The sequence below is a fragment of the Podarcis raffonei genome, chromosome 2 (genome assembly GCF_027172205.1).
Source record: "Podarcis raffonei isolate rPodRaf1 chromosome 2, rPodRaf1.pri, whole genome shotgun sequence".
NCBI classification, from domain to species: domain Eukaryota; kingdom Metazoa; phylum Chordata; class Lepidosauria; order Squamata; family Lacertidae; genus Podarcis; species Podarcis raffonei.
The window spans coordinates 121147357-121169831 of NC_070603.1; the positions used below are offsets into that span (position 1 = coordinate 121147357).

Sequence of the window (22475 nt, forward strand, 5' to 3'; positions counted from 1 at the left end):
CCGTTTCTGCTGACTCACCACACTCCTTCACCCTCTTCCCGAGTCACAGTGAATGTGCACTAAGGGGGCTGTGTGCCTCCTTTGCGCATGAGGAAAGAGCCAAGGCTCCATGGTACTTCTCTAGGACCACCGCTGTACAGGGTACAGGATGAGCCCCACAGAGATGGCCCCCCAAGACAGCTGCAGCCGCTTAATTCCCTCCCTGGGCTCCTTTGGGAGGAAGGTGGGGATATAAACTCAATTTAAAAGATGACTCTGTCAGTACCAAGAAAGGCCTCACAGATTTGGGCATAAAGACGAGGCCTCCCTTCCAACACCTGTCCCATTCTCTGCCTAGAGATTATCCGAGACCCACAGAAACAGCTCACAAAGACTTGGGGAGGGAGGGAGCTGATCATAAAATCTGTGTGGGGCATTTCCCTGGCGGAAGGTAGAGGGGCACAGTGCTAAAAGGGGCAGAGGAGGCTATTCCTGTTTTGCCTCAGGTAGCAGAAATGGGACGTATAATTATGATTATATATTGAATTTATATACCGCCCTATACCTGGAGGTCTCAGGGTGGTTCACAGAACAAAATCAGAATACAAAACCACAAAATATTCAATAATAAAAAAGCCAACCCCCCCCAAACCCCACACTTTTAAAAGGATGTCAATCAAATCAATCAAAGGCCTGGTTAAAAGGGAACGTTTTTGCCTGACTTAGTCGAACAGGTGTATAATGAAGGTGCCAGGCAAACTTCCCAGGGGAGAGCCTTCCAGACGGAGAGCCACTGCAGAGAAGGCCCTGTTCTCACATTGCTGTCACCCTCCGCCCTCTAGAGGAGGCAGCACAGGAAGGAGGGCCTCAGAAGATGATCTCAGAGTCCGGGTAGATTCATATAGAAAGAGGTGGTCCTTGAGAACCCTGTGAAAATTGAGTTGAATGCACTTTGGACAACTTCACCCTCAAGGAGGAAGAAGCTCGCTTGAGTTTGGCCAGTGACTCATCTCAAAACAACTAGGAAACTAAAAGAAAAATCATAGACAGGACTCTGAGGGTCCAACCCCCCTGCGATGCTGGCTTCTCAACTGCAGCATCCATGGCAGATGGCCAAACAACCTCTGCTAACAAATCTCCAAGTAAGGAGAATCTACCACCTGCTGAAGGAGATCCACTGTGGAAAACAAAGTTCAAGGAATCGTAATCCTGCAAGGTGAGTTTGCTTGAATTACATACGCCGTGATGGTGTGTGGACTCTGCTACCTCCCTCCAGCTGGGTTTCCTTTCAGGCAAGATCAAATGGGACCCATGTCTAAGACCCTCCCCTCCCAGGGCAGGGGCTTCCCCCACTTCAAACCACAAGAGCTCAGAGCAAGGCTGCCTCTGGTTGTGGCATCTGGCTAAACAACACAGGCAGATCTGCTCAGTGGAGACAAAGAGCCACAAAATGATGAGGAATCTGAAGGAACCAGCGGTCTCCACCACCCTTTGCCCAGCCCTGTAGCAGACACAGTGAGGGGGCAGCCCCCCATATCAAGAGGGTTTAAGAGAGAAATAACAGGTCTTACTCTTTAGTTCTTAAAGCTTTTAAGTTACTTTGAGAATTTTTATGCAACAAGCAACTTTTAAACTAAAGATAGTATTATATCCATACCATTTTCCATTAGAGAACCACAAAAACTATTTACAATAAAGATTCAAGTAGTTAGCCGTGTTGGTCTGACGCAGTCGAAATAAAAAAATAAAAAAATTGTCCAGTAGCACCAGTGGCGTAGCGTGGGTTGTCAGCACCCGGGGCAAGGCAAGTAATTTGCGCCCCCTAACCCGTGGATTTGCGCCCCCTAACCCCAGATGTTGCGCCCGGTGTGGCCGGCCCCCCCTGCACCCCCCACGCTACGCCACTGAGTAGCACCTTAGAGACCAACCAAGTTTGTTCTGGGTACTGTGTAAACTTTCGTGAGCATGCACACTTCTTCAGATACAGTGTGCAAAACGTAGTGAAAGGGGCTGTACAGAAATGGAACAGAGGAGCCCCCTGCATAATTTACAAAATCTACATTTTTGACAGGCAACAGGAAGGGGTTTTTTTGAGGGGGGGAGTTACAATTGTAAAGCAGGAGAACCTGATTATGAATATGGCTGTGAAAGGGAACTCCTGAACAAAACAACACTGGGAATTGCGGGTGGGGACCCCTTATTCAGACGTCCCCCCCCCAATAAAGTCTGCTACACCCGTCCAGCTCCCACCTCCAGGCTGGTCTCCTGAGTTTTTAGCTGAGTTTTCAGAGCAGCTGAGGGTTTGAGGGTTAGAAGAGGGAAGGTAAAAAATAGAAGATGGAAGACCTGTACTCTGTCTGTCTGTCTCGGTCTCTCACACACACTCACACTCACACAAACCAGAGTCAACACGAAGCTGCGGGGGGCGGGACAGGCGAGTCACTTTCCCCACCAGAATCCTGCCAACACCTTCAAGCTTCGTTTTGTTCTTTGCTTGAGCCTCGAGCCCAGGAGTGAAACGGCCCCTGCCCCGGACGGCATACAAAACAAGCCAAGCCTGGGAAACAGATGTCTGGGAAGGGATCCGGCTCCACTTCGGACAAGAAACTCCCCAGTCGCCCTTTCAGTGCCCACGAAATGCAAATCACAAAGAGTCGTGTCCCCCCCCAAAAAAGGGGGGCTGAGTGCATATTATTTTCTCCCCCCGCCCCAGAGCCCAGTCCTCACCTGCGCAGTCCAGGAGCAGCAGCAGGTGGGCAGCCGCCCCCAGGATCAGGGGGGGCCAGCGGAGGAGGAGGACCCCCATCTCCCCCCAAAACGAAGCTCCTTTTCCTCCTCTTACTCCAGCGACGTCCTTCTCCCTCCGACTCTGAGACCCGCTCTCTGCCCCGCCTGCGGAACCAGCAGCAGAGCGAGCCGGGATTGGGCGAGGGGAAAACATTCCGCCAATCGGAAATCTGCGCGCAGATTGCGGCTTCGGTCGCCAGGCAGAACTCGAGGCGCAAGTCTGGCAGCAAGGCTGGAGAGGGAAAGAGAAAGTGATTGCAGCTCCTCGCTGGGAATCGCCGCCTCCCTCCCTCCCTCCCTCCCGCAGCTCGTCCCGTCCTGCCCTGCAGGGAGGGCGGGGGGGGGGTTGCCAGGGGAGGGGGGTCCAAGAGAACATCTTCCTTGGAGAGGCGCAAGAAGGTGAAGCCTCGGCTCAGTGGAAGAGAAGCTGCTTGGGAGACCCCAGGTTCAGTCCCCGCATCTCCAGGGGGTCTGGGAATCCCCCCCTCTCTGAAACTGGGGAGAGGGGCTGTGAGATCCTACCCGAGGTGGACTCGTGGCCCAAGGCAGTGCAAGGCAGCCTTCTGGGTCCTGTTTTTATGAAGCCCTTGCATGGCTTAAAAGATGGCTCCCTTCTTCCTCCACTGCCAGAGGAAGTAAATGCATTCGCATCCCACTCGCTGGGTGTCCCTCCCGTCCTCCTTGCATGCTTCCTTACTGGGACATCTGGTTGGCCACTGGGAGACGGCCACGCTTTACCCTTTGGGGTGATCCAGCAGCCCGGCTCTTCTCCTGTGTCCTTCTATCTAGAGGCAGGGGGTTCCAGCGGTTAACTGTCTGCCTTGTAAAGAAATGCTCAGGTTTGCAACTGGAGCTGAAACTCAGTGTTGAAGTCAAAACAGAGAGAGAGAGAGAGAGAGAGAGAGAGAGAGAGAGAGATAAATGGCCACACAGAGAAGCACAGCAGGTGCTGGGAGACGGACAAACAGGCCAGAGCCCACCAGCTTGCCACAATTTCCTTTCTCCATGTGCTTTTTAAAAGGGCATTTTATATCTCCACATATCTCTGCTTCCTTCTCTCATCCTACTGGCCCCAACATGAGTTTCTCTCCCCCTGCCTGGGACCCTCTAAGTCTGCAGGCCCCCAAAGGGGGTCAGGGAGGCCCCCTTGGCACAGCCAGCAAGACCCAGCGGCTGCCAAGCCTCTTCTGGAAGGCCCTGAGCCAAGGCTGGGTGCTTGGCCCAGAGAGTGCTTGGCCCACATCCCACTTCCAGAAGCCTGAACGTTTGAAACCTGAGCTAAGCATGGGACACACACAGAAGCCGCTGCCCTTTCCAAGAAATCAGGAGAGAGACAAGTAGTGGCCGCTCCTTGCCCAGGTACAAGGAAGCTTTGGATTTAAGGGGGGGGGCTGTGAAGTAGGAAGGTAAAGAATTATTTGGGAGTTCTCTTTTTCCCAAGCTGCATGATCTCTATCATCCCTATTTCCCCTTGTCTGGTGCCAAAATATTGTGAGTTGGGGGGGGGTCTTAGTCTGCCGAATGCCTGAGTCCCTTCTGATTCCTGGGGTCCTGGATCCAGCCAAGGTTGAAATCTAATGGAGGGATCCATTGTTGAACTATCTCAGTGAGATGTCACCTAAGCACCCCCACTAGTATAACAAAAGAAGTTGCTCTCACCCTCCAAACTGCCTGGTACAGTGGTACCTTCGTTTGCATACGTTTTAGATTACAAACACGACAACCCCGGAAGTGCGTGTCTGGGTCTGCAAAATTTTTTTGGATTACAACCCATTTTGGGGGCCATTATAAATAAAAAAAATTTGGAGGCCCCATTGGCGAAAGCACGCCTTGGGTTACAACCTGTTTTGGTTTACAAACAGACCTCCAGAACGGATTATGGTTGTAAACCAAGGTACCACTGTCATTAGAAAGTCAAAAAGTTTTGCCATTGTGTTTGAGCTGGGCTGAGAGGAGGCTGCAGGTGAAGAAGCTGTTTCAGTGCCAGGCTTGATTTCTGTCGGATGGCCAGGCTGTGACTCTGGGAGAAGCAAGATCTCCTGTGGGGTGAATACTGTGAGTCCCTCCATCCAAGGCTCAGGTGGTCTATAGGTGCAAATAAACCCCACACCCTAAAGACACCGCCATCTCTTCCGTCCCTCCTTCTAAGGAAATTCAACTCTCTGTGTAAATGCCTGGATGCATTGAAATCTTGCCCCTCTTGGAGACTGGGGTGCTGTGTGACAGTATATTCAAAGCATCTATGAAGAAAACAGCCCCCATAATCATTTGCAGAAAGGGGGAGACTGGGGGGCAGATGGACCAGCGTCTAGAGTCAGTGATGGGCTGGATGAGAGTCAACAAACTGAATTTCCCTCCCCAAACAAGGCGCAAATGCTGCTCAGGGAGATGCCATTTGCCCCGTCCTAAACATCGACAAACGTGACAGATAGTTCACATTTTGTTTTGTTGCTGCAGAATATCTCTTGGATGGCTTTAAAAGAGGTTGAGTCTAATTCATGGAGGAGGAGGAGAGGGCTATGCATGCCCCCCAGCCATGATGGCTCTGCTCTTGCTCCCCCTTTGGAGGCAGCCATGCTTCTGTATCCCCATTTCTGGAAGCCCCAGGAGGAGGGCAGAGTGAGGCTCTGGTGCTCAGGGCCTGTTTTGGGGCTTCCCAGAAGAGGAGGCATCATCCGGTCATCCATTGTGAGGACCAAAGGCTGGACTCAAGGGGCCTTTGGCCGGATCCAGACAGGCTCTTCTTGTTTCCCCAGTCAAAGTGACTCTCTCAGAGCCCGTCTCTTCTCCGCCATTATTAGCCGCGACAATTCGTGGTTGCAAGATGAGCCCCTGTGAAGAAGGAGGCTGGCTGTTTTGAGGGGGGCTCTCCAGGACTCACTTTTGAGACTAAATGGGCTCAGTCACCTCAGGGACGTCTTATGCTTCACTTTTCACCTGCTCCATCTAGTTTTTCTGGACAGGGATAGTCTCCCCACAAGGATCCATGTTCTGCTCACCTCCTGACAGGATTATTGTAACATGTGTTGTTTCCCCCCAATATAGTAGGGATGCTTCAGCTGCTACAAGTTAAATCTGACAGGATTTTCACTGCCACAGCTCATTTAGACCAAATCTCACCAGGGCCAAAAGACCCTCTGCCTGTTTGTCTGGTTCTGAGTTCAATTCAAAGTGCTAGTATTGTTCTAGAAAGTCCTCGGTGGCTTGAGGCTCCTTCTCCTCCCCTGCTCTCCTCTGTGGAGACTTTTCTCCCTCTCCTTTCCCCTCTTCCTGGAGGTGCAGTGGGCGACAAAACCTAACGACCAGGAATAAAATATTTTCTTCTTCACAGACTCTCTAAAAAGTTTTCAGGACTTTAGACATTGCCTGTAGCTCTGTTTTCCTGCTGGATAGCCTTGTTATGTGGCTTTAACCCACCTTTGAATCAATTTAGGGAGATGGTGGCATGTAGATGAACAAATAACAAAGCCGCAGCTTGAGGCAGCCCTTCCAGGAAGGAGGCACCATTTCCCCTCCATTTCTGCATCACTTCCAGCCCTCCTCAAAATGGCTTCCGTCCCCAACAAGCAGGCCGGGTGGGGCTGCCTCAGCCTCCCCTCTTCCCTCCCTGCAGAGGAGACCTTTGGTGCAAGGGAGAGCAGCCAAGCAAGGCAGAAACCGAAAGCCACAGCAGCCCACAGATCAGGTTGCCTGACTGGGAGATCGGCAGGCAGAAATGTCGCTCAGGGGAAGTCACTTTCTTTCTCCCCACGATGCCCCTCAGCGCCCAGATGGGGAGACCATTGGCATTTCTCCCTCTTGGCCTGGCCTGGGCCCCCTCCAGCCTTGGAAAGACCCGTCTCCCTCAGCATGCAGGACAAATCCCTGAGCCTCCACAGCTCTCTTCCTCAAGGCCAAGTGGCCAGGACTCCTGGGTCCCTTTTGGGAGGAGACTCGGCAGGAGCCAGGACTCCTGGGTCCCCTTTGGGAGGAGACTCGGCAGGAGCCAGGACTCCTGGGTCCCCTTTGGGAGGAGACTCGGCAGGAGCCAGGACTCCTGGGTCCGCTTTCTGGCAGGCAAAAGGCATCTTCCTCTCTAGCTGACTCTGCCTTCAAAAAATGAGTATTTCTATCCAGGTGGCATTCATGTTCTCCTCATAACGGCCCTGAGAGGCCCAAGGTCCCTGAGGGAGCTTCATGGCTGCATGGGGATTTGAACCCAGGACTCCCAGGCTCCCATATCCCAGTCAAACCACAGCCCCACACTGGATCCTTGTAGGCTTCTCCACCTCTCAAGACCAGGCCCTGCAGGGACATCTCTCCTGACATTATTTTTGTCCCCTTCTTGGTATCGTGTGGAAACAGAATATGGAGTCTAACAAATAAATGATGGCATAAAAGTGTCCTTGGTGTGTTTCTCCGTTCCAAGCTGGATTGCTTCCCAGGGGACTTTGCCCCCTTTCTGCCTCCCTGAGCAACCTGTGAGTCAGGTTGGAAAGTCCCAGGGCAGTTCCCAGAACAAGGCCTTTTTATTTTAAATGTTTGTTTTCATTTTTACTTATAAGAAAAACAGCTGAGGGTGCAGTAAAGAGTCTTTGGTGAATTCCAATAATCTAAATTTTGTTTGCATGGCAAGCTAGCAAAGGAATCTCAAGTGACTGCATCTCAGGCTGCTTGACTGACATTTCTCACAGGAATTGAAGAACAGAGGCAGATTTTGCTGAGAAAGTACTCATCCTCCATTAACACTGGTGTTTGTGTGTGTGTTTGTTTCCTGCCCTCACGCTCTCTCTCTGCCACAAACACCCTCACCCATTTCTCCACATTCCCTAGTTGTATTTTCTCGTTTTCCCCTTTTTGTGATCCTCTGCTGCCCCCTGCCGGCTGCTTTCTTCCCCGGCTGAAGTGGAAATCAGGTGATTTCTAGGAAATCCTTCAAGGGACCAGTTGAAGCAAGTCACGGGTTGCAAAAAAATGGTCAAGGTTCCCACATATGTCACATCTTTGGAATCGGTGCAAGTGGGTGTATTCATACCTATGGTATGGAAACGCGGAAATATATAAAACTTTTACAAATCATGTAATCAAGAAAAAACCTATTTAGAGTATGGGAAAATTATAACAACTTATTAGAAAGAAAAACACCACTGTGGATCTCCCCAGTGGAAGCTACAACCAGGAAAAGAATCAATATGGATTAGCAGTGGTTAACATACAGTGAAATTTAATCTCTTACGGGACAGGAACCAAAACTGAGAAATCTCGAGGAATCAAGAAATCTGGTTACCAATTAGCTACAGGTACATCACATTAATGAATTGTTTAAGATAGATAGGAAAAATGGCTTTGCAGAACAAAAGTCTCAGTTTACCAAAGACCTATTAGATACAATTACAAAAGTATTATCAAATATGTACAAACTGCTGTTGGAGTGGGAAACGAAAGAGGAATTTGTGAAATTTAGCAGGATTAAGTGGGCACAGGATGTGGGTCACAATATCAATCACGAATTATGGTGAAAGTTGTGGAAAATAAATATGAATTTTATGGCAAGTTATGCGATAAAAAAAATATGATGAAAATGGCCCACAGATGGTATTTAACACCCACCAGGTTAGCGAAAATGTCTAAAGAAGAAAAAGGAATATGTTGGAAGTGTAATGAAATTGAGGGATCTTTTATTCACATGTGTTGGTCGTGTAAAATAATTAAGGGATATTGGGAAACGATAGAAAATGAATTTAAAAAGATACCTAAAAAGACTTTCCCCAAAACACCTGAGAGTTTCCTTTTGGAGATAGTAACAACAGAGGTCCCCCAAAAACAAGAGAGTTTATTACTATGCGCCACTGCTGCAGTTAGAACCTTCTTGGCACAAAGGTGGAGAACAAGGATAGAACCCACTCAGGAAGAATGGCAGTGTAAAATGTTTGAATGTACTGAACTGGCTGGTCTGATGAACAGGATAAGAGAAAACAGATATAAGGAATATAAGGAGGAATGGATGTTGTTTCTTGAATATTTCAAGAACTAGTATAGAGAAAGACATAGCTTAGCAGGTCTCGTATAAATCCAGCAGTTGAAATAGATGAGAGTATTTAATAGGTAACAAATTGGATGATTAAAAAGATGTGGATTACGCAGAGTCGTAGAAAAGCAAAGGAAGCAGGAAAAGTGTGGAAGGAAAGTCATATGGTCTATGTATACATGCTGTATTTGGTATGAAGTTGTAAATAGGACGAGGGAAGGAGAGAGGGGTTAAATATGCTCTGTTCCTGTTTTTGAAAATGCAATTTATTTATTTTTAATTGATCCCCTCTTCACAGAGGCGCTTTCAAGGTGGGCACCCACGCCCACACCGATAGAGGAGCTGCTCAAATGTTAACATACGTCTCAGTCTACAACCTTCTAAGATTATACAATAAAATTATAATGGTACAAGAATAATAATTAGAAGTGTTTTGCAACCATCAGTGCAGTTCTCCATGTGTTGCCTAGACGTACTATTATCTGCGCATGTACATGTGCAAATGATTGTGCAGTGCTCCAATGTCGCCTTAAGTTGTGTTTTCTGTGAAGTCCCATTGTACGTAGCATAATTCACACGCCAAGGCCAGCCCAATACATTTTGACACCTGAGGCGGACCCCAAAATGGCATCCCACTCCCCACCAGGGAAGAATTGGTGAGGGAAGATTTCTATTTTGGGCATCTTCTCAGTGGGAGAACTTCCTCCTGGGTTTGTGGACTTTCGGACAACCCTGGCTGGTCGCCCCCAACCACACTCTGCCCCAGATCAGATATCTACAAATTTCTTTTATTATATTCCCAACCATCCTTTCTTTGGCCTGGAACCAAAGGCAGCATCCAGGTGGTTCCTCACCCAGGCACTGCAGGCTTCACACCCTCTTGGCCTCATATAACTTAATCCCACCCCTGCAAAACCACAGATTATGATCCCATCTCACTTTGGATACTAGTTCTTCAGTCACTTTTCACTGGAAGAACAATTATCGGCATCTCCCTGCCAGAGTCTGTGAATATTCTCAGAAACTTCAAAATCTCTGGAACTCCTGTGATAAGAAGAAAAAAACCACTAAAGACAAAGGGTGTGCACCCTTATTTTTTTAAGTCAAACATATGTTACAAAAGTAAAAAATATAATTACATCCATTGTCTTTAAAACAAGGTGCAGCAAATCCATTGGGTTAGGCGAGAAGAGTCCTGGGGGCCCTGGAGGTCTTCTTGCTGGCTTCCTCTTTGGCTGTCAGCAGGATCAGTCCCTCTCATCTCCTGTAGGAGAGTCGCTACACCCCATCCCCTCAGCCTCTCTACCTCCTCTCTGTTCCCTGCTTCTCCATTTCCCCCTTCAGCTGTTTCTTCCTCCCCCTCCAGCCTGTTTCTCAACTCACTGCCCCAGGGCATCATGGGAGCTCCAGGGTGGAGGTCCAGAGCTCAGCAGCTGGTTGTCCTGGACGTGGAGCTCCATGAACCAGGCAGGAGAACTGGAACCTTGCAAGGTATCGGGACAGAAAGAGGGTCTGGAGGAAACTGCCTCAGCAGCTACCATTGCCACAAGGAGGGTCTGAACGCCCGCTGGAGCTCCTCATTCTCTGCCCAGCCTGAGGATGTTTGAGAAGAGGCCTCAGAGGTCACTTCTGGACCAATCTGGATCTAGTCAGACATGACAGTGAGGTTCTGTGGATGTAGAAGGTGACCGAAGAGGGCTGGTGGTGGACGTCCCTCTCATCTGCAGGGTAACCGGAGCACAGCTCTTGGTCAACACAGACAATACCCGTCCCTATCCAGATGTTGTAACTAGAGATGATGCCCTCCTTGGCTTCTACGGGATCAATGGCCAATGCCTTCATCTTCTGAAGCAAACTTGCAAGGTTCCAGATTAGAATCGGATCCAATTCTGACAGCCTCTCTTGTCTTCAGCCACTCTGTTCCTTCTCTCTTTCAGCTTCAACTCCTGAGCATCTAAGTATCCCTCCTCCCTGCCCACCATCCCTCTCTGTCAGTTTTTTCACTTCCTCATGCAGAAGGTGGTTGAAAACACTCAGCCAGAGCAGTTAGACTGCCTTTATACATTCCATGACATTACATCCGTGTAGCCAAAGGCTGGGTAGCCCAAGAAGCAGGTCAGCCGTAACAATTTAGCCTATTTCACGGATTATACACTTAAAGATGTTGCCTTTCCTTCCATTTGGATGGAAAGTGAGTGACATAAGATTGGGGAAGGGCTTGTGGAGGGAACCACAGCAACAAAGAACCAAGAGATACCATCAAAATCACTGCAAGTGGTTGTCAATCTCCTCATCCCTTTTTTATATTATAATTCTTAAAATGTATTTCTATTAAAGATTTCTTAGTTTACAAAAATATCCGCAATGTCTCTTATTTCAAGTTGTGTTATGTACAGATCAGTTTCATTTGTTGTGAGACATTAGTCTCCTCATTAATTTTAAAAGCTTTTAGTTGCATATATCTGGAGGATTTCTGATTAATACAAGCACATTTCTGCAAAGCAAAATTGGCCATAATCTATCAGAAAAGCATGATTACCCTCAAATTCAAATTACAGCTGGAGTCAGAATGAATGGGTGAGAGCCAGGATTAAGGAACAGCATTAAACGACAGCAGGAGCTCTGAGCCTCTGCAATTCACAGCCAAACTTGGGCAGGCTCCTTCTGGTCTCATCTCACACACCAGGCTGGTATGAAACTGCAGAAATAACAAACAGGAGTGTTTCAAAAGCCAACATAATGGTGCGGCGGCATCATCATTACAGAGCTAGTGGGAACCCAAAGGACATGTAGTCCAGCCTCAGAAGGAAAGCCACCATCCCTCATCATGTCAAATCAGACATGAGATATGCCAGGAGCACCACCAAAATGGGCCTGCAGAGCAAATGCCTGCAGAGGGCAGCTCCAGCAAGTGAGCCAAGCTGCACACTATGGGGGAATACCAGAAGGACAGAAAGCAGTCCACTGGAAGGAAAAATCCCTTCCAGAACCCCTTCCAAGATCTCTCATTCAGATCCTGCGTAGAACCCATTTGTCAGGTGGAGGGGATCCTCCATGGGGCTCAGATGAACAGACAGAATGAGTCACAAGAGCTTTGTTCAGCTCAATGGACACTGCAGATTATTTCACTCTTGGAAACCCCAAGGGGGGGGACAGCTTTTCCCCATTTGGGGATGTTCCCCACAGAGTCTTCTGCAAAAGCCCCCCTGTGCCCCCACCTGCACCCCCACTTACCCCTGGCGGAGCTGTCGGACTCCTGGTCACTTGCTGCAAAAGGGAGGAAACACAGGAGTCAGGATCCCGGGGAGGGAGATCCAACCCCCCCCCCGCCCTTCTCCTCCCTCCTTCCATCCCCGTCCCAAATCAGTCTCAATATGGGGATGTTCAGGGAGAGGCAGCCCAGAGGCAAGGGGGCTCAAGGACGGCATTAGAGGGAGAAGCAGACGCTGGAGGGCAAAGAGAGATGGGCACAGCCTGGCATGGAGGCAGTGGGGGGGGGCGGGTGTGACTTGGGAAGGAAAGGGGCAGAAAGGCGGGGGGGGGAGCAGTGGTCCCAAATCAGGAGGGGAGGGTTCCTGACATCCACAGACTTGAGCCAACCAAATCTTTAGCTTCAGGTTCCAGTAAATTAAACCCCCAGAGATCCCTCTCTCCCGCACCCTCGACTCTTCCTCCTGCTCCTTCTTGGAGCCCCTCCCTCAGCCGACAGTCTCTCTGCAGCCTTTTCCTGGCCCTGAGAGACCCCTTGCTGTCCACAGACAGGCTGAGCAGACAGGCTTAAGCTTTCCATCAGGGTCTTGGGCTTAAGGACTAGGCCACCACCAGGTTTAGTTTAGTCTGTTTGTAACGTGTTCCTGCTCCATATTGGGGGGAAATATGTCAGAGAGAGGGGAGGAGTCACTCACTTGGGGTTTCTTCGTAGGCTGATTTCCCTGTGAAGACAAAAGCAGAAGGTCAGAGCTGGAAGGGACCTCCAGAGGCCACCCAAACCGATTTTGACCATTTGGCTCTCCAATGCTGAAACCTTCCCAGCAGAGGCTCCTCTTGTCTCTTCCAAACACCTCCAAGGAAGGTGAGCCCAGAAGGTGAGCATTTCAAGGAACTCATGTTACAAAGAAGTAGAAAAAATTGAGGAAACTAAATAAAAAAAAATCAACATGGGAACCAGGCAGCGGACAAATTCTAAGAGAGTGGAAGGAAACATTATCCAATCCCTTCACTTATTCCTTTTCAGATTATTATTTCACTCCTAAAGGTAAAGATAAAGGTACCCCTGACCATTAGGTCCAGTCGTGACCGACTCTGGGGTTGCGGCGCTCATCTCGCTTTATTGGCCGAGGGAGCCGGCGTACAGCTTCCGGGTCATGTGGCCAGCATGACTAAGCCGCTTCTGGCGAACCAGAGCAGCGCACGGAAACGCCGTTTCCCTTCCCGCCGGAGCGGTACCTATTTATCAACTTGCACTTTGACGTGCTTTCGAACTGCTAGGTTGGCAGGAGCAGGGACCAAGCAACGGGAGCTCACCCCGTCACAGGGATTCAAACCGCCAACCTTCTGATCGGCACGTCCTAGGCTCTGTGGTTTAACCCACGGCGCCACCCGCGTCATTCCTAGCAGACCCTTAATCCTCAAATTTGCCCAGAGAGGTGGTGCGGAAGAGATAATGAACTTTAACAGTGCAATTCTAGGCAAGTCTGCTCAGAGGAATGTCCTATTCAGTTCAATACAGCATCCTCCCAGATCAATATTTATTTATTCATTTAATTAAGATGGCAGGGCAGTTTGCAACATAAAAATACAAAATGAGAGCACAAAATACATAATAAAGCAAAAACAAACCAGTAACTCTGCTCCCAGAAACACATTTAAAAGGCCAAAGGCCTGGTTAGAGAGAAATGTTTTTGCCTGGCACCTAAAGATTTGTAAGGAAGGCTCCCTGGTAAGTGTGTACATGATTGAAGGTTTAGGATTGATTAAAACATCAGGTGGGAAGTGAATTTCCTGAGCACGGAGTGAGCGCAAAGGAATGACCAACATTACTTTTGGTTCATGTTCAAAGGGTGTTTCATGGGGAAGGGTCTCTATAGGGATGCCAGTAGCAGTTGCCAGGAAGGCTCCACCAGCACATTCCCAGTCAGAGGCCGAGACAGAAGGACACAGGAGAGGCAGAAAACGCATCCAGGGTTTACTTACTGCGGATGAAGAAGAAGATGATCCCAGAGACCAGCAGGATGGCAGCCATGACACCCAAAATGGCTTCCACAATGAGCCCCAGGTTGACTAAAAGGAGGCAAGAGACATTTTTATTCAGACTGGCGGCAGCAGCTCCCCAAGGCCTCAAGCAGGAGATTTGAGTGGAGGTGCTGAGCTATGAGCCTGGGAGGATTTTACATGTGCAAAGCAGGCCCCCTCTCTCTCCTTATAGGCCAAGGTCTTCTCTGTAGTGGCCCCGACACAAGGGAGTTTATTTTTCCACCAGAGTTCAGCATTAGAGGTTTTCAAAATAATCAATTCATTTAAGGAAGAAAGTTGCCAGGCACAACTGTTTCATCACAGACTCCAGACTTAAAAGCAGATCTCCTCCTGCTCAGGCGCTTCAGCCTTCTCTGTCCTGACCCTGAGAGGAAGGGATTCCCTCCCCTCTGAGACCCCCCAGAGCCCAGCATTACAGGCCTTCAGGGAAGACACAAACCCTTAGGAAGAAGCATCTTGTGTAGGGTTGCCATATGTCCGGTTTTTCCTGGACACGTCCTCTTTTTCAGACTTAAAACGTCTGTCCAGACAGATTCTTAGAATGAGGCAAAATGTCCAGGTTTTTTTGTTTTTTTTTATAAGATATTTATTGAAGTTTTACAAAAACATAAGTTTACAAAAATTAAAAAAAAAGTCGTATAATAAAAAAAATACAAAAGGATACATAAAAAACAGAAAAAAGAAAGATAAAAATACAGAATTCAAAAGACAAATAGATACAAAAAAATTAAAAACAAATCAGTTTTTGTAACTTTAAATTCATTTAACTTATTTCCTTGACTCCCTCAAACCTCCCCTTTTTGTATTCCCATTTAAATAATCAAATCAGCAAATCCTTACCCTCTTTCATTTATCTTAACTCTATATCTTAACATATTATAACTCTATATTTTCATCCATTTATCAATTCATTTTTGCATATTCTTATTAACCTTTGTTGCTAATGCCACTTATTTCCAATCCAAACGTCATTTTAACATTCATTAATTTTACAATATTTCTGAAGATAGTCTTTAAATTTCTTCCAGTCTTCCTCCACCAACTCTTCTCCCAAGTCTTGGATTCTGCCAGTCATTTCCGCCAATTCCATATAGCCCATCACCTTCATCTGCCACTCTTCCAGAGTGGGTAGCTCTTGTGTCTTCCAATACTTTGCAATAAGTATTCTTGCTGCTGTTGTTGCATACATAAAGAAAGTTCTATCCTTCTTTGGCACCAATTGGCAGACTATGCCCATGACGACATGGACAGGTTTTTTTGTTTGGGTGGAATCTCTGACGTCCGTAGCGCTAGTGAGTGAGCCCTGGTCCCCTCTACCCTGCCTGTGTGAGTCTTTGGCTCAAGGGCCGCTTCCATAATTCTTGCTTGCCTGCCTGTGAGAAGGAGAGTCTGGGATGTTAGTGGGGATGTGCGTTCATGTGCTCCTGCTGGGGAAAAGGGAGTTTTGCTGCTAGACATTCTGCTTTGGTTCTTGCAGGCACAGCTTTCCTGGTGCTGTGTGTGTGAGACGAGCGTGATTATTAAAATTCCTGCTTGCTCTTCCCAGCGGTGTGCGGGCGTTTGGGCTAAGTGGAGATGAGTATCAGTTTTTCTAGCTGGGAACGAGTTGAAGTACTGTCTGTCTGGGGCTCTCTCTTTTAAATTCGCTGCCCCTTTTTCAGTCGCAGGGAGTGTGAATAAGTCAGCCATGTGGAGGAGGTCGTATGATTTTGAAGAAATAACACATCTGCCCACATGCTGTGACATCACAACTGCTTGGGTTTAAAGGCAAAAAGGTGACAGTCAGTTTTTACCTACAACATCCAAATTGAGACACTTGCCAGAAAAGGCTGCATCTGTCGAAATCTACAGATTCCAATTCAGTCGCTTGCCTCCAGAGCAGCCTTTCTCAACCTGTGGGTCCCCAGATGTTGTTGAACTACAACTCCCATCACCCCTTGCTAGCAAGGCCAGAGCTCAGGGATAATGGGAGTTGTAGTCCAACAACATCTGGGGACCCACAGGTTGAGAACCGCTGCTTCAGAGACATAGACAGGATCCAACTGGGGTTCCCCATCTGAGTTGTGCTGCTGCTGAGACTTCCGGGTTTAGCGCCATCGGTAATGGCGGATTCCCTCTGAGCTGGAGGGACCCGCTCCGTGGAAATCGGGTCAAACCGCTACGGCGAAGAGGTGAAATCACAGGCAGGGTGAAGCCTGTGAACGTGGGACTCGGCGGGCACCCTTTGCGCCCCCCCAACTCGCAAGGAAACCCGACTACGGGCTCCGGAGCGGAGCGGGGCGAGTGGCGCGGTGCTGAGAGTAAACTGCTACTTCCACGGAGCGAAGCCACATAGCTGTTACTGGAGAGCGCTGACTTCTTCCTGAAACAATTCGACTCCAAAAGCAACTACCCGTGAGTAGGATTAATTGGAAAAGGCAAGGAAAAAAGGATTTAAATCTGGCACCGAAGCGGGAAGGCATAAACAGGAAGTCCGCCTTCCGCTTTTGTAAATAGATTAAAGCAAAGAACTTGTAAGCCAAAGCCGTGGGGAATTGATTTGAAAGGATTAAAACCCCAACACCTAAATAAGTGATCCCCCCCTTGGATGCAGGAGAAGAGGGGGGAGAGATTTGAACTTTGTATACCTGCAAGAGAGAGGGAAGGAAAAAAGATCTACTGCTCAAAACCTGGGAACGGGCTGCCAATAGACAATAAGACTGCTGTATTGGGAAGCGCACTGTTGGTGAACAGAGCAACTTTTGACAGCTAGCTCTGCAAGGGAGATACATTGTTTTTGGCTGTTGCCTCCTGATCTTAGAAAGAAAAGGAAGTAACTGGAAAGTAACTGAAATTGAAACTGACTTTTATCTTTGTTTCTCTGCTTGAAGTGGGGATTTTAAAGTGCTACTTTGGAATATAACAACAAGAGACTGATACTGTGTCCCCCTAGAGGAAGTTTCTGAAACTGTTAACAATTGGGCCAGGGGAATTTTCCACTTCAAAATAAGTTGTGGCCGTGGGATTGACCTTGAGTGTTCAATTGAAGTGTTATGGCAGATGGAAAAGAAAAAGCAGACTCTCTTTTAGACAAAACAACGAGGTCTGGGAAATCTTGGCAGCGAAGACCATCAACATCTGGTCCTTCTGCCTCATCTGCGGCTGCATCCACACAATCTAAGTCAAAAGGTATGTCATCTGAAGAAGCTCCAGCAGTTGCATTAGGCAAGATAAATGAATCATTGGAAAAACTAAGCAAACAGGTGGTTGAAGCAACAACTAAAATTGACCAAAATACTATAAGTATTAACAATCTGGGACAAAAGGTAAATACCAACACAGAAACTATTGAGAAACTGCTACAGGAATCTACTCTGACCCGACAGACAGCTGAAGAAGCTAAGGAAAAAGCAGCTGCCGTAGAGGAGAAGATTCCAGGTATACAGAGGCAACTTGAGGATTATAGGTCAACTTTTTCTATGATTGAACTTAAGGAGAAACAAACTAACTTGAGGATTAGAGCTGTGCCTGAGTTAGAGAAGGATAACCTGACAGACTTTCTTATGCAGGAATTTGCAGACTTCTGGGAATTGGATTCGGGAAAAGAAGGATTTAAGATCGTGAGTGCTTTTAGACTTGGAAGAGGAGGGAAGAAGAACAGGGTGAGAGACTGTTTGATTACCCTCCGATCAAAAGAGGAGAGAGACAAAATTCTGGGTCTGCATTTCCAGAAGACTTTAGAAATACATCAGTCAAGAGTCGAAATATTTAAAGATATTCCAAAACATCTTTTGGACCTTAGGTCAAATTACGGAGATTTGGTTGCCTTGCTGAGAAGGAACAGACTTATCTTTAGGTGGGAATTTCCCCAAGGCCTATCTTTTAGTTTTAAAGGAAGAAAGATAAAAATAAGATCAGTGGAAGACAAAGAAAAATTTCTGAAAGATTACGGAGAAGACTTACAGAAAGAATCTGGAGAAGAGCCAAGAGCACTGGACAGAGAACCATTTGACAGAGGCCTAGAGCAAAGAGCATCGGATAGAGGATCACCAAAAAGAGGAATACTAGACATATCAAGACTATCTTTTGGATTGGACTGTCCAGAGAAAGTAACAGTAATACCGCCGACAGAACAAGAGCAAGCACTTGGTGCAGTTGGAGGAAAAGCAGAATAATTACATCATGGCCCTGCAACTATTGAGCTGGAATACCAATGGTTTGAACTCGCCTCAAAAAAGGAAAAGTGTTTTTCATCTATTAAAAAAGGAATAATTGGACTTGATTTGCCTACAGGAAACACATGTGATAAGGCTCCACAGGAAAGTATTGATTAATAAAAGATTGGGTCAAGAGTTTATCACATCAGACAAAGTAAAAAAAAGAGGAGTAGTAATTTATGCAAAGGAGAGCCTATCACCGAAATTTATATTTAAAGATGATCAAGGAAGATTTGTGGCAATTGAAATTCAACTACAAGGAGAGAAATTTTTGATAGTAGGCGTCTATGCACCGAATGAGGGAAAATCAGAATTTTTTTAAAAGTTGCATGAGACCTTGTTGGACTATTTGGATTACAATATGATCATGATGGGGGATATGAATGGAGTGGTATCTACAAATATGGACAAGGCACAGAGACAGGTCGTTACCAAGGACGGCAGACTACCAAAAACCTTTTTTGAGATGACTGACAACTTGGACTTAGTTGATATTTGGAGAACAAAGAACCCCTTGGGTAGAGAGGGAACTTTCTTCTCTGAAGCCAAAATGACATGGACGAGAATTAACCAAATTTGGATAACTAGAGGACTGGCTCCAAAATCTAGAAAAGTGGAAATTTGTCCTAAAACCTGCTCCGACCATAATGCTGTGAAAATGGAGATGAAACTAACACCAATCGGCTCCTTCAGATGAAGGATGAATGACACCTTGTTTAGAGACGAAGAAGTGACCAAGAAGGCCCAAAAAGCTTTGAGAGATTATTTTGAGATAAATATGAATACTAGTGTTGAAAAAAGAGTAATCTGGGACGCAAGCAAAGCGGTTATGAGAGGGTTTCTGATACAACAGAATGCAATAAAGAAGAGAACTCAAAATGAGAAAAAAGATAAAATTTTGCAGAAAATAAAAGAAGGTGAGAAGAAATTGAGAGCGAAACCAAAGTCGCAAGAGATTCTGAGAGAAATAGGGGGACTTCCGGTCGGCGCCAGCGCTAATGGCCGCCTCCTGCTGAGCTCCACTCAGGGAGGCTACTTCACGAGTTCGGGTCTGACCGCTACGGCGAAGCGGGGACCCCTAAAATCTCAGGCGCGGAAGCCTGAGAGCAAGGAGGCTCGGTGGGCACCTTAAGCGCCCCCCCTTACTGCAAAGGAGTCTTTTTAAAGGCTCCGGAGTGGCATCGGGGAGCGCGGTGCTGAGAGCCGCTACCCAGCCCGTGGAGTGAAGCCGCGTCGCCATTGACGGAGAGCGCCGATTCCTTCCTGACATTTGGAATTTAAATTGGACTACCGTGAGTAAGACTGAACAACAAATTTAAAAGGAAACAATTAGAAATTGGCTGAAAACGGAGAAGGCAAAAAATAAGGAAGTCTGCCTTCCTCGGACTGCATGTAAGTAAAGCAACGAAACAGGAAGCTGCAATTTGACAGAAAGCAGCTTTAAAATTGACGGACTCAGACATTGGACTCAAATCCCCCCCTTAGCGGGCAGGGGCAGGGGGGGAAGATTTGTGATCTGTTTTACCTGCATGAAAGAAGCTTAGAAGGGGAAAGTTCTGCCATTTTAAACCCTTGGGGAGGACTGCTAGGAAAGTGAGTCACCGGGACTGAGAACTGTCATCCGATTTGCTACAAAGTAGGCGCTTTGCCTTGGATAAAAACTAAAGACCCTATTTGTTATAAGTTTGGCACTTTGGAAAGATACAATTTGATATTTTGGAAATTATTGGACAATTGGTTGCTACTTTTGTTTACCTCTGAAGGGAACTTTTGTTTCTTTGTATTTGGAACTTTGAGCTGCTCCATCTAGAGGCTGTAGGAAAATAGCCACTATTTTTTACTGTAAGGAACAGGCTTGTGGAATTCCCCAGCTGAAAGTGATTCTCGTGGGAACGACCTTGGGATATGAGTGGCCCAACAGAGGAGAGATTAACAAGGGCTAAGAGCAAAGTTGAACAGAAGAGAAGAGGCTCAATTGTAAACCCAACTGCAGCTGCTTCAACTCCCTCCATGGATACAGTAACAATAACAAAGGCATTAGTCAAAATAAATGAAACTCTGGAAGTGCTAACAAAGCAGAGCACTGAAAACTCCAAACAGTTGAATGAATTATCAACAAAATTGGACCTGAATACAGAGACTATAAATAAATTAGTTCAAGAAAATGAGATAACTAGAAAGATCGCAGAGGAGGCAAAAACTTCGGCAGAGGAGGCAAAAATTTCTGCAGGAAACACACAGGAAAAGATAGTACCATAAAAAGCTGGAAGAACATGATGCGGCCCTGTCTTTATTGGAACTACAGAGGAAAAGTAGAAATTTGAGATTGAGATTGATTCCAGAAAATGAAAAGGACAATTTGATAGACTATCTTACAAAGGAATTTCTGGACTTTTGGCAGGACAGCTTGAAAGAGGAGGAATTTAAGATAACAACTGCTTTCAGACCGGGAAGGAGACAGAACAGAAAGAGCCCAAGAGATTGCCTGATAACTCTGAGATCTCAGGAGGAGAGAGACAAGATATTGAATTTACATTTTCAAACAGCCCTTGAGATTGAAGATTCTCGTGTGCAGATCTTTAAAGATATCCCTAAATATATTTTGGAAGCGAGGACCTATTACAAGGATTTGGTCACTCTATTGAGAAAGAACAACATACTATTCAGATGGGAGTTCCCACAAGGCCTGTCTTTTAACTACAAAGGAAAGAAAATTAAGATAAAAACAGTGCAAGACAAAGAACAGTTTCTGACAAGGAACGAGGAGGATCTTTTGAAGGAAACGGCGGAACCTACGGACCTAGAAGATTTACCAGACATTTCAAATCTATCTTTTGGGGCTAAAAAACCAACAGAAGAAGATCTTCCTGGAGCTGTTGGAGGGGTAACCAAATAAATAACAAGATGTCTCTGCAATTTCTAAGTTGGAATTGTAATGGTCTTAATCTTCCTAGAAAGAGACGAGAGGTTTTTCATATTTTAAAAAAAGAACAATTGGACTTGATTTGTTTACAAGAAACCCATGTGACTAGAGTACACCGAAAATTACTTATTAACAAAAGACTAGGACAAGAATTCATTTCATCGGACAAAGTGAAGAAAAGAGGAGTGGTGATTTATGCAAAGGAAAAGTTGGCCCCTAAATTAATATTTAAAGATGAACAAGGAAGGTATTTGGCAATTGAAATTCAAGTTCAAGGAGAAAAATTACTGATAATAGGAGTTTATGCACCAAATGAAGGGAAGTCAGAATTTTTCAAGAAATTGCATGAGACATTAATAGACTTTTTGGATTATAATGTAATTTTAATGGGAGACATGAATGGAGTGGTTTCTACAAATATGGACAAAGCACAAAAACAGGTGATCTCCAAGGATGGGAGATTACCTAAGACCTTTTTTGAAATGACTGACAATATGAACCTGATTGACATCTGGAGAACAAGGAACCCTCTTGAGAGAGAGGGAACTTTCTTCTCTGAAGCAAAAATGACATGGACTAGAATCGACCAAATATGGGTAACTAGTGGGATGGCATCAAAGATTAAGAAAGTGGAAATCTGCCCAAAGACTTGCTCCGACCATAATGCTGTAAAGATGGAGATGAACCCAACAACAGCTGGCTCCTTTAGATGGAGGATGAATGACTCCCTATTTAGAGACGAAGAGGTCTATAAAAAGGCCCAGAAAGTGGTAAAGGACTACTTTGAGATAAATCTGAGAACAGAAGTGGAAAAAAGAGTAATTTGGGACGCAAGTAAAGCCGTCATGCGAGGATTTTTAATACAACAGAATGCCATAAAAAGAAAGAGACAGAATGAGAAGAAGGATAAGATCCTGGAAAAGATAAAAGAAGGAGAAAAAAGATTGAGATCTAAACCAAAGTCACATGAAATCTTGAGAGAAATCAAGTTCTACCAGAGACAATATATGGAACTGATGAATCAAGAGATAGAATGGAAAATAAAACAAATGAGACAAAAGACATTTGAATCGGCAGACAAATGTGGGAAACTTTTGGCATGGCAATTGAAGAAGAGACAAAAACAGAATACGGTTACAAATTTAGAAGTGGAAGGAAAGAACATTTATAAACCAAATGAGATTAGAAACTGTTTTCAGAGTTATTTCAGGAGACTTTATACACAAGGGCCGGTGAATGAAAAAGAAATAGAAGAATTTCTTAAAAAATATGGATTACAAAAAATTTCTGAACAAAGTAAAGTGACTTTGAACCAGAAGATAACTGATCA

At 46.2% G+C, this 22475-nt stretch overlaps 2 protein-coding genes and 1 long non-coding RNA gene across 10 annotated transcripts in view; 1 reads left to right on the forward strand and 2 right to left on the reverse strand.

Moving 5' to 3' along the window:
* LOC128409420 (H-2 class I histocompatibility antigen, Q9 alpha chain-like) overlaps positions 1-2943 on the reverse strand; it is a 69536-nt gene extending 66593 nt beyond the window's left edge. For 6 of the 8 annotated variants that reach the window (XR_008329220.1, XR_008329219.1, XM_053379901.1 and 3 more), the window contains exon 1: positions 2707-2935. Coding sequence is in view for 6 of the 8 variants with exons in the window: in XM_053379901.1 (XP_053235876.1) it covers positions 2707-2920 (214 nt within the window). In the remaining 2 variants the exon portion in view is untranslated. Of the gene's footprint in view, positions 1-2706 lie in introns of all 8 variants that reach the window. The other 2 variants (XM_053379902.1, XM_053379898.1) reach the window with 2 other exon arrangements.
* A 5013-nt stretch (positions 2944-7956) lies between these two features.
* On the forward strand, positions 7957-9195 carry LOC128409514 (uncharacterized). Its single transcript, XR_008329237.1, has 2 exons — positions 7957-8045; positions 9072-9195. It is a non-coding gene; the product is annotated as an uncharacterized LOC128409514 (long non-coding RNA).
* A 2152-nt stretch (positions 9196-11347) lies between these two features.
* Positions 11348-22475, reverse strand: part of LOC128409444 (H-2 class I histocompatibility antigen, Q9 alpha chain-like) — a 37682-nt gene continuing 26554 nt past the window's right edge. The window contains exons 5-8 of the mRNA XM_053379953.1: positions 13967-14053; positions 12679-12705; positions 12008-12040; positions 11348-11471 (exon numbers count right to left, since the gene is read on the reverse strand). Of these exons, the coding sequence (XP_053235928.1) occupies positions 11449-11471; positions 12008-12040; positions 12679-12705; positions 13967-14053 (170 nt within the window). The 3' untranslated portion in view covers positions 11348-11448. The remainder of the gene's footprint in view (positions 11472-12007; positions 12041-12678; positions 12706-13966; positions 14054-22475) is intronic.